This window comes from Eriocheir sinensis, chromosome 13 (assembly GCF_024679095.1).
Source record: "Eriocheir sinensis breed Jianghai 21 chromosome 13, ASM2467909v1, whole genome shotgun sequence".
Lineage (NCBI taxonomy): Eukaryota > Metazoa > Arthropoda > Malacostraca > Decapoda > Varunidae > Eriocheir > Eriocheir sinensis.
This window is the reverse complement of record NC_066521.1, coordinates 7421829-7434934: the sequence shown is the minus strand read 5'-3', so window position 1 is coordinate 7434934 and position 13106 is coordinate 7421829. Positions and strand designations below refer to the sequence as shown.

Here is a 13106-nt window from a genome sequence, read left to right as displayed (position 1 = left end):
TGAAAAATACTGTTTTAAAGCATTTTCTTAAGCTTGAAGCCAAAGATATCTCTGTTAAAATGATGATGAAGGATGTAAAGTTGCCATTTACCACGCCGCTACTCTACCAAAAGAAAAGTTTCGTTTATTTGGCGCAACATCTGAGGTCATATGCCGGAGAGAGACAGAAGGGGAAGGAATTATAGGAGAAGGGAACAGATCCCACGAGACGGGACACAACCCCCGATTAATACCTGGTAACCATTCACTGCTGGGTGGACAGGGGCGTAGGGTATCGGAAAAACCGCCCAAATTTCTTCCACTCCGCCCGGGAATCGAGCCCGGGTTCTCTCGGTTGTGAGCCGAGTGTGCTAACCACTGCACCACGAAGCCCCCCTACTCTATCAAAGCCGATACAATTATCATTCTTGCTCTCTACTACTGTATATAATTAGTCAATGCAGTAGTATTTGGCGTGCTATACAATGATTTTGGATCATCAGCTCTACATTGACATTTTATATGGTTATGAACATAGTAGCATGTATGATTTTGATACAGACTGGAATGTCCTCATGCAGCAATGGGGATGAGAGAGAGAGAGAGAGAGAGAGAGAGAGAGAGAGAGAGAGAGAGACGCGATCATGGAAACATACCTCACCACACTACAAGTTTTACTTTTATGCTTCGTAGCCTATTCATGTCGCGTAAAACATACTTGCCTTTTTTTATCATTGGACTGGAGAAAGATTGCAGATTATGACTGTGTTGAAAACAACTCAAATTGACTAGAAATTAAGGAAATAATGCGAGTTGAAGTCAAAGACGAGTTATAAAGGTTTATATCACTTTTTATTCCATGCCAATTTTCCATATAATTATTAAGCTACTGTAAAACAAACAGTGCCACTTAATTAAGAAAATTCTCCTGAATATGATGGTGTCAACAGATTATCGATACGTTAGAAAGGAAGGGAGGTGAGCAAGTTTTTATATGAACTTATTAAATTGTAATATTAGGCTATATGTGCTTTCACGCTACGAACCCACTCGTCCATCGCCTACAATTTTGTATAAAAGCTTGCTTACCTCCCTTAATCCTTTCTAACTTACCAAAAATCTATTGATACCATCATCTTCAGGAGAATTTTCTTTGTCAGGTGGCATTGTTTCTTTTTACAGTAGCTTAATAATTCTATGAAAAAATCGGCATGGAATAAAAAGCTATTGGTGGAGTGGTGGGGTGGAGGTGGGGGTGTCCGAAGCGGCCTAACTTCTATCCCAACCTGAAGGTTACACTATTATTGTGTCCGAGTGTACATGGTAACTTTGCCTTCTTCATCATAATTTTAACAGTTATGTCTTTGGCTTCAAGCTTAAGGAAATGCATTAAAAAGTATTTTTAAACTACTCCTTTTTGGACTATTGCTACTCACACACTGTTAATAATAAGGCAGCAATATATTGATTTCATATACTTATTACATAGAAACTTTATGACGTCATTGTCCAAGCCCTTCCTGCGTCGTGACTGGCTCGGTCTGGCTGACACATCTGACAGCTGATTGGCTGGTTGTGGGTATGGGACCGAACCGGTATACAGTTCCGAATAATGCTACCCGCGGCGCTCAGGCCCGAGATTTTTCCAATGACAGGGAGCCGTTATTGTCCTCCCTTGAGCAAGGGGGTTGGGGCGATGACGAGTCCAGCTCGTGATCAGACCATGGTGCAATACACACACACACACACACACTCACACACAAGTTCTGAGGATGGTTTCGTCTTGTTTAGCGTTGTTCTCAATCTTGAATCAGTTTTTAATGATATGAATAATGTGAAAGTTTCAAGTCTGATGTTTGTTGTCTTTTTCCTGTCTTGTGTCTCTTAATCCTGGTCTGTCCTGAAGTAACTTCAAGTTATGTATTGAGTGATATCTGTAAAGTGCCCGAGGGAAGGTCTGAGGAGCATTCTGTTACAAGTCACGTCTTTAGTGTTGGTCTGTTTTGTTTGGACGACCTGATATCCCTTGACTGGCCTAGTCTTGTTCTTTGTCGTTTTGTGTCGTCTTATCTTGTGTTTGAACACAAGGTAACTCTGAGTGACGCTTTGACACAGAAGTCTTGATCGTCTGATGTTTTGTTTCCTGGTCTGGCTGGCTCTGCAGAACACTGCTGACACTTTCCACCATGCCCACTGACAGCATTTTGAACACGGTTGAAATGCTTACCTATTTATTGAGGACCCAGCGTAGGCGACCTCACACGGGCCCCAGATATGGGGCTAAGGGCGAGGACAGGACTGGTGGAGGGGCGTGTGTGGCTGGTTCCGCCGTCGTGTCATCTGCCGCAGGTGTAGATCTGTGTTGGGGCGGGGCGCCACACCATTACACATCTGTATACAAACATGACATTGCCAGGTGCACAGGTATTGCCATGCTCGTGACCACTTACACGATTTTTTTTATTAACAGTTTGGTGCGATGGTCTCTGATGGTAAAAATTACACAATACTGCCGCTTACGATACAAGGTAGTTTTTTTTTTTTTTTTTTATCCTTGCGAATGTTGGAAACAAAGTTGAAGAGACGAATATATATATATATATATATATATATATATATATATATATATATATATATATATATATATATATATATATATATATATATATATATACCTGTAATACCGGTATTGTAAAAAAACAATCAATACCGGTATCTTTACTGTAACGGTATTATTTTTAATAACAGGTATCGATTATGTCGATACCGCACATCCCTGGGCTGCCTGGCTGAGGCTCGCCGCTGAGCCTCTGACCGAAGTTGCCATCTTTTGCCAAGTGAATGTCGCCAGGACTACAGCAAAAAAGTGCTTTCATTATTCGTAAATATAATAGTAATAGCGACATTAATAATAGTATTGATATTTTTCCATGCGAAGTACATCATAAAACGATGCCACATGAATTTTATAAAGCTAATTATTTCTTATATGGTAGACTACGAGTCAAGTATGCTTTATGGCGTCGAAATAGGCGTCACCGTGCTGAACGGGTTAATTAAGCATTTAAATCAATACACAAGACCTTCAACAATCAAGAGACATTTTTTTCTTTTAGTTTAATAGAGAAAATATAATACAAAAAAAAGCACATACTAGATGTACCAACACTACAAACACAAAACCTAATCCTTTTCAGATTAAAACAAACAAATAAAGAAAAAGATCTACCATGTAGACACCTGTCCATCAGCTTACGTTATGAAAGCAGGTGACGTTGTAGCAGGTGGGTTGGCCTTCAGGTGACAGGTGAGGACGACGGAGCTGCCCTGGGGGACGGCCACGGCTTCACCTTCCCGCTTACCTGCCGTCAAGGTGACCACGGGCTCTGCTCACACGTGAGCACAGGTGGGGTGTCAGGTGAGGGAAGGATTGGAGAAAAAAATACATTTCATTTACAAAGTTTGTCAACGTCATGCAAGTTAGCTATGTGATGTAACAAACGTTCTAGTTCGATCGTGACTATAAAAAAAAAGTTAGAAAAGGTGGGGGTATGATAAGGGGGCAGTAGGAGTCGGGAGGAGAGGATTGGAGGATAATTTGTTATACATCATGGGCAAGGTTTAGAAAAGTCAGGTAGTGAGTGAATCGTGGGATGGATCAAAACGCTACGATTCCAGTGTGAGTAATAAATGTTGGTTAAATTGGAAAAGATGGAGATAGTTATTGAAAAAAAGTTATATTAAAGTGTAGATGTTTTATAAGGTAAATATATTTGGTTAGTAGGGAAAGGGACGGACAGTTCTTGATGAAAGCAAAGTTGTGTTTACATCATGAAAAACAGATTTTGTCAGGTAAGGAAAGTGTTGAATTTAAGAAGTGTATGATTATGGAAAATAAAGAAATTACAGAGATGGAAGGATGCGGATGATTAAACAAAGTGGTTGAAATACACACACACACACACACACACACACACACACACACACACACACACACACACACACACACACACACACTTAAGGTAGTTTCACACCCATGGCCGCCTTAGTCCCACACCCACACTCACACCCATGCCCCCAAAGTCACAGCCAAAACAACAACTGTCCCCACACCCTCACAGCCACATCCATAACTATATCACTACAGTTACACCCACTCACCCACACCCACACTCAAGCACTTATAGCCACAGCCACACCCACTACCATACCGACAGTCAGATATACAGTCACACATCCATGGCCACACTCCAGCACCCTCACTTACAAAGTTATGCACATACCCATCTACACCCAAACACTTATAGGAGCCCCTTAACAGCCACAACTATATACACACCCTTAACCACATCCACACACCCTCAGCCACACCCACACAGTCACAACATTACCCACACACCCTCAGCCACACCCACACAGTCACAACATTACCCACACACCCTCAGCCACACCCACACAGTCACAACATTACCCACACACCCTCAGCCACACCCACACAGTCACAACATTACCCACACATCCTCAGCCACACCCACACAGTCACAACATTACCCACACACCCTCAGCCACACCCATACAGTCACAACATTACCCACACACCCTCAGCCACACCCACACAGTCACAACATTACCCACACACCCTCAGCCACACCCACAGTCACAACATTACCCACACACAATCAGCCACACCCACAGTCACAACATTACCCACACACCCTCAGCCACACCCACAGTCACAACATTACGCACACACCCTCAGCCACACCCACAGTCACAACATTACCCACACACCCTCAGCCACACCCACACAGTCACAACATTACCCACACACCCTCAGCCACATCCACACAGTCACAACATTACCCACACACAATCAGCCACACCCACAGTCACAACATTACCCACACACCCTCAGCCACACCCACAGTCACAACATTACCCACACACCCTCAGCCACACCCACACAGTCACAACATTACCCACACATCCTCAGCCACACCCACACAGTCACACCATTACCCACACACCCTCAGCCACACCAACACAGTCACAACATTACCCACACACCCTAATGCACACCTACACACACGTAACATTACCCACACACCCTCGGGCACACCTACACACCCGCAACATTACCCACACACCCTCAGCCACACCCACACACCCACAACATTACCCACACACCCTCAGCCACACCCACACACCCACAACATTACCCACACATCCTCAGCCACACCCACACAGTCACAACATTACCCACACAAACTCAGCCACACCCACACACACACAACATTACCCACACACCCTCAGCCACACCCACACAGTCACATTACCAACACACCCTCAGCCACACCCACACACCCTCAGCCACACCCACACAGTCACAACATTACCCACACACCCTCAGCCACACCCACAGTCACAACATTACCCACACACCCTCAGCCACACCCACAGTCACAACATTACCCACACACCCTCAGCCACACCCACACAGTCACAACATTACCCACACACCCTCAGCCACATCCACACAGTCACAACATTACCCACACACAATCAGCCACACCCACACAGTCACAACATTACCCACACACCCTCAGCCACATCCACACAGTCACAACATTACCCACACACAATCAGCCACACCCACAGTCACAACATTACCCACACACCCTCAGCCACACCCACACAGTCACAACATTACCCACACACCCTCAGCCACATCCACACAGTCACAACATTACCCACACACCCTCAGCCACACCCACACAGTCACAACATTACCCACACATCCTCAGCCACACCCACACAGTCACACCATTACCCACACACCCTCAGCCACACCATCACAGTCACAACATTACCCACACCCCCTCAGGCACACCTACACACCCGTAACATTACCCACACACCCTCGGGCACACCTACACACCCGCAACATTACCCACACACCCTCAGCCACACCCACAACATTACCCACACACCCTCAGCCACACCTACACACCCACAACATTACCCACACATCCTCAGCCACACCCACACAGTCACAACATTACCCACACACCCTCAGCCACACCCATACAGTCACAACATTACCCACACACCCTCAGCCACACCCACACAGTCACATTACCAACACACCCTCAGCCACACCCACACACCCTCAGCCACACCCACACAGTCACAACATTACCCACACACCCTCAGCCACACCCACAGTCACAACATTACCCACACACCCTCAGCCACATCCACACAGTCACAACATTACCCACACATCCTCAGCCACACCCACACAGTCACAACATTACCCACACACCCTCAGCCACACCCACACAGTCACAACATTACCCACACACCCTCAGCTATACCTACACACCCGTAACATTACCCACACACCCTCAGGCACACCTACACACCCGTAACATTACCCACACACCCTTAGGCACACCTACACACCCGTAACATTACCCACACACCCTCGGGCACACTATACATACCCGTAACATTACCCACACACCCTCAGCCACACCTACACACCCACAACATTACCCACACATACTCAGGCACACCTTGACACCCGCAACATTACCCACACACCCTAATGCACACCTACACACCCGTAACTTTACCCACACACCCTCGGGCACACCTACACACCCGGAACATTAACCACACACCCTCAGCAACACCCACAACATTACCCACACACCCTCAGCCACACCTACACAACCACAACATTACCCACACACCTTCAGCCACACCTACACACCCACAACATTACCCACACACCCTCAGCCACATCCACACACCCACAATATTACCCACACACCCTCAGTCACACCCACACACCCACAACATTACCCACACACCCTCAGCCACTCCTACACACCCGCAACATTACCCACACACCCTCAAGCACACCCACACGGCCACAGCATTACCCACAGATCCTCAGCCACACCCACACACACTCAGCAACACCTACACATCCGCAATATTACCCACACACCCTCAGCCACACCCACACAGTCACAACGTTACCAACACATTCTCAGCCACACCCACACAGTCACAACATTACCCACACACCCTCAGCCACACTCACACAGTCACAACATTACCCACAAACCCTCACCCATACCTACACACCCGCAACATTACCCACACACCCTCAGCCACACCCACACAGTCACAACATTACCCACGAACCGTCAGCCACACCTATACACCCGTAATATTACCCACACACCCTCAGCCACACCCACACACCCGCAACATTACCCACACACCATCAACCACACCCAAACACCCGCAACATTACCCACACACCCTCAGGGACACCCACACACCCTCAGCCACACCCAAACAGCCACAATACTACACACACACCCTCAGCCACACCCACACACCTGCAACATTACCCACACACCCTCAGCCACACCTACACAGTCACAACATTACCCACGAACCGTCAGCCACATATACCCACCCGCAACATTACCCACACACCCTCAGCCACACACACACAGTCACAATATTACCCACACACCCTCAGGCACACCTACACGCCCGCTACATTACCCACACACCCTCAGGCACACCTACACACCCGTAACATTACCCACACACCCTCGGGCACACCTACACACCCGCAACATTACCCACACACCCTCAGCCACACCCACACACCCACAACATTACCCACACATCCTCAGCCACACCTACACACCCACAACATTACCCACACACCCTCAGCCACACCTACACACCCGCAACATTACCCACACACCCTTAGCCACACCCACACACCCTCAGCCACACCCACACACCCACAACACTACCCACACACCCTCAGCCACCCCTACTCACCCTTAAGCACACCCACACGGCCACAGCATTACCCACACACCCTCAGCCACACCCACACACCCTCAGCCACACCTACACACCCGTAACATTACCCACACACCCTCAGCCACACCTACACACCCGCAACATTACCCACACACCCTCAGCCACACCCACACACCCGCAACACACCCTCAGTCACACCCACACACCCACAACATTACCCACACACCCTCAGCCACACCTACACACCCGCAACATTACCCACACACCCTCAGCCACACCTACACACCCGCAACATTACCCACACACCCTCAGCCACACCTACACACCCGCAACATTACCCACACACCCTCAGGCACGCCTACACACCCGCAACATTACCCACACACCCTCAGGCACACCTACACACCCGCAACATTACCCACACACCCTCAGCCACACCTACACACCCACAACATTACCCACACACCCTCAGCCACACCTACACACCCGCAACATTACCCACACACCCTCAGGCACGCCTACACACCCGCAACATTACCCAGACACCCTCAGGCACACCTACACACCCACAAAATTACCCACACACCCTCAGCCACACCCACACAGTCACAACATTATCCACACATCCTCAGGCACACCTACACACCCACAAAATTACCCACACACCCTCAGGCACACCCACACAGTCACAACATTATCCACATATCCTCAGGCACACCTACACACCCACAAAATTACCCACACACCCTCAGCCACACCCACACAGTCACAACATTACCCACACATCCTCAGGCACACCTACACACCCGCAACATTACCCACGCACCCTCAGCCACACCCACACAGTCACAACATTACCCACACACCCCCAGCCACACCCACACACCCGCAGGCACACCTACACACCCGCAACATAACCCACACACCATCAGCCACACCTACACACCCACAACATAACCCACACACCCTCAGCCATACCTACACACCCGTAACATTACCCACACACCCTCAGGCACACCCACACACCCGTAACATTACCCACACACCCTCAGCCATACCTACACACCCGTAACATTACCCACACACCCTCAGGCACACCCACACACCCGTAACATTACCCACACACCCTCAGGCACACCCACACACCCGTAACATTACCCACACACCCTCAGACACACCTACACACCCGTAACATTACCCACAAACCCTCAGACACACCTACACATCCGCAACATTACCCACACACCCTCAGGCACACCCACAACATTACCCACACACCCTCAGCCATACCTACACACCCGCAACATTACCCACACACCCTCAGCCATACCTACACACCCGCAACATTAACCACACACCCTCAGCCACACCCACACACCCACAACATTACCCACACACCCTCAGCCATACCAACACACCCGCAACATTACCCACACTCCTTCGGGGACACCCACACAGCCATTACCCACACACCTTCATTCACACCCACACACCCTTAGTCACATCCACAACATTACCCACACACACATCCGTAACATTATTAACACCGCCACACTGCCACACGCCGAGCCACACCTAGCAGCGCACTCACAGCACTAAGGACAGACTCAGCAGGTGGATGATGGTGGTGACGGAGGCGTGGACAGCCCGGTGGGAGGAGGAGGAGGTGTTGGTGGAGTGTTGAATTGCCGCTGAGGTGTCTCCTGGAGGGGGGAGTGACGGCAGCAAGTTAATGCACACACCTCAGGTGAGGGAAATATTGGTAATGATCTTGTCTACCTAAAGGGGATTATTTCCCCCTTTTATTTTTCAGTTGCTAAAAGAAACTGCAGAAAAGTAGGTAAGTGGTTAGTTATTAAATGGTCTTAGATTACCACAATGTACAGGAAATGACGTAACAGTTGAGGTATATACTGGTGGCCCTTAACTAACTATTGGTAAAGTGAAATTAAGTGTTTATCTGTTATCTTCGACAGCACTAAGTAACACCAGGAAAGTTGTTAGTATTACAATGACGGTAATTAACCCCACTGTCCAGCCATTGAACTAACAGACAAGGTGGATCTTAGTGGTCTCAACTACCAATTAGTTGAATTACCATCTACCAGTTACGCTATATCTGCGAGAAAAATATGAAGACAAATCTTGCATATATTAAATATCCTTAAATTACTTCAATAAACTACAATGTTCAGGTTATGAAATAACAAAGTAGATGAGAAGTAAGTGGTTAACATTAACGATGCCTTCGCTAATCTCAGTATTACGGCAATGAACAAAAGTACTATTTGCTTCCTACATGCAACATTCGTATCTACACATTCATTTCTACCTCCTGCAGAAATCTTCTTAATGCTGACCCGGCCTAACTAACTACAATAGAAAAATCTGTTTACCTGATAAAGAATGCCATAAGTGGTGCACTCCGATTCCTTAACAAATTAGAGAATAAGTTTTATTTGACATGCCATGATGGAGAGTCATGTGGTACGTGGTTACTAAGGAAATATAAATCTATCAACATTTACTAAAGAACGCTGCAGAAACGCGGAAGAGGAGGTTGTTATAGAAACTTACACATGGGAAATTCATGTTTACTTGTCATTTTCTCAAGGCTCCGGAAAGCTGCATAAACACATGTAACGCGGCGAGGATTAAATATGAAATGTATTGATTCACTACACGGAAGGATCTGGCTGGAGCCTGTACGAAGAGGCAGGGCGCACAGGTGTGCTGGAGAAATCCGTCGGAAGTTATCTGTGCGAGCGTCAGGATACACAATCACACGAGCAGTAGCTAAAATAGCAATGTATTAATTTTTTACACTGGAAGAGTCTGTTGGTAGTTGATTATAAGACCGGCACGATACTCAGGTGAACCCATCCTTACGGTTAATTAGGGGGAAGGGAAAGCCTCATCCCACCTTACCCCCGACACACAAACATACAAATTAACCTGAGGGTGTAAACCTTCACAGGCCCCGTTATAATAAAGCAATTAACAGACGATTCGCCTTAATGAATTAGCAATGCTAACAACTCTGATTGTTAGTTGGTTATTACAGGTAATTAACTAGCGGTGAAAGAGCGTGCCATAATTACTTGAAAATACATGATAGGGGTGACCGCTCCCCTCCACTTGTTAAGAACTGATTGTATGTAATTATTTAATGGCTAAACGGATTAAAGAGTTTGTCTGGAAAAGAGAGAGAGAGAGAGAGAGAGAGAGAGAGAGAGAGAGAGAGAGAGAGAGAGAGAGAGAGAGAGAGAGAGAGAGAGAGAGAGAGAGAGAGAGAGAGAGAGAGAGAGAGAGAGAGAGAGAGAGAATCTAAACCTTTTACCACCTTTGATCTTTTCCTTGTGGTTCTTTCCTTAGTCTTCTATATTGCCTTTCCCTTTCCTCGCCTTCTGTGGATCATTATTTTCTTCTTAATTATCCTCCTCCTTCTCCACGTCTGTTTGTTTGTTAGATGTCTGTCCTTCCGCCTCGTTTACTTGTGATGTTTTCCCAGAAGTCTCGGTATTTGTAGTGAAGTATTTTTATTTTCTATCTCGGCCGTAGTTTCAATTTAATAACAGCCTTAACTTTTACGTTTAATGATGTCTGGGAAGGTCTTTCAGTGTATTGGATGTAAATCCATCACCCCGGGACACAGGGCTAGTGTGACATCCTGGTTACCACAGTTTACCTTCCCCAGGTTCTTAGGTAACCACTTATCGACCTGCCGGAAAGGGAGAATGAATGGCTGGGTTGGTGTGCCCCGGCTGCTCGGTCCGGGATTTGAACCCAGGCCAGCAAATACGTAGCTAAACGTGCTCGGGAGGCAAAGAGGAAGGCAATGATGGAAGAGAACATGGGAGAGGATGGAAAGAGAATATGTGGAGAACAGTCGAGAAAGGCCAAGGAAAAGGGAAGAAGGACGAACGGAAGGAGATAAAGGACCGGCATTTTAAAGGCTATTATACAACTGTGACCCGTGACCTTATTGACCTAACTGACCTGCCTAACGGTCTTTTGATGAAAGGTTAATCACAGATACACTGAATACTCTGTGACCTCTGACCAACGACTCCTACTCCACCACTCCTGCTCCGCGACTTATCACTGTTGTCACAAAACTATCTTTTCACCTATTTAACTCGACTTTTTTTGCAGGTAAGGAGGGAGCTCAAGGGCATACAAAGGATATAAAAATGGCCTCAGTATGCTTTGTCCCTCCCACCTGCTGACCTCAAGAACTAACCGCCTCTTTACCTGACCTACATTTGCCTCCGTGACTTGGCTGACCTTCCTAACGTCTACTGATGGAGAAGCAATCACAAATACTACCGATCTTCTGTGACCTCTTGCCCCTACTTTTAGAAGATGACTCCTTGACCTTTTGTACGACCATCCCACCTACTGACCTCCCTACCTTGACCACCATTATACATGGCTACCTTTATCACTTAATAACTGGAGCGCGGTGACCATACCACTTTCTTACCGTAACATTTAACCAGTGGTGGGAACCGCTAACCGAAAAGTTACCTTCGCGCACCTACTAAGGATTTCAGAGGCTGTGCGGCCTCGTTTTTTGGGAATAATATCGTAACGAACAATCGTATCGGTACGAGATTTTGCGACAGTGTATTTCACACACTGCCTTAATTTTGAAGGGTATCGCCAACCACCACAAGTAGAGAATAAAGGCACTTGTCCCTATACCAAGAGGGTAAAGTCATCAGTGTCAGGCAAAGATACGAACACAACTACCAGAGGCTCCGCCCACCTTGTTCCTCTCTCTCTCTCTCTCTCTCTCTCTCTCTCTCTCTCTCTCATGTAGCTTCGTAACTATAATGAATGAAAGGCATGCATTAATTGTAGTGACGTTATATACTCTTTCTAATACTGATAGGCATCCTTTAAATAAAGTTGAGAGTAGGGTAACGTGTTACTTACATAGCCTAATTACCTCCGTAACTATTGGTAGCGTAGTGGTTTGGTGGTTTATGGTGTACGTTTTCGTAGGGCTATTGTATAGCATGTACCTACTGATAAAAGTAATGGTGCTCTTATCGCCAAATTATAGTGGTGCTATTAATTTTATTGTCAGGGAAGAGCTGAAAGTATGGTAACGGGAAGAATTGCGAAACAACAAAAAACAAACGAGAGAGAAACAAATACAAGCGAGCAATCGTTCTACCATCAATCATGGTAGTCATCATTTACCACCTCACCCTACTCTCACATGTCATTACGTCCACGGCCCAGATGTGTATCAC

At 46.9% G+C, this 13106-nt stretch overlaps 1 protein-coding gene across 4 annotated transcripts in view; it reads right to left on the bottom strand.

Annotated features, from left to right (window-relative positions):
- Positions 1-2201: 2201 nt before the first annotated feature.
- Positions 2202-13106, bottom strand: part of LOC126997934 (hemicentin-2-like) — a 103607-nt gene continuing 92702 nt past the window's right edge. Inside the window, exons 7-9 of one of the 4 annotated variants that reach the window (XR_007752512.1) lie at positions 9434-9545; positions 3236-3368; positions 2202-2336 (exon numbers count right to left, since the gene is read on the bottom strand). Coding sequence is in view for 2 of the 4 variants with exons in the window: in XM_050859182.1 (XP_050715139.1) it covers positions 3338-3368; positions 9434-9545 (143 nt within the window). In the remaining 2 variants the exon portion in view is untranslated. Of the gene's footprint in view, positions 2371-3123; positions 3369-9429; positions 9546-13106 lie in introns of those variants that run through there. The other 3 variants (XR_007752511.1, XM_050859182.1, XM_050859183.1) reach the window with 3 other exon arrangements.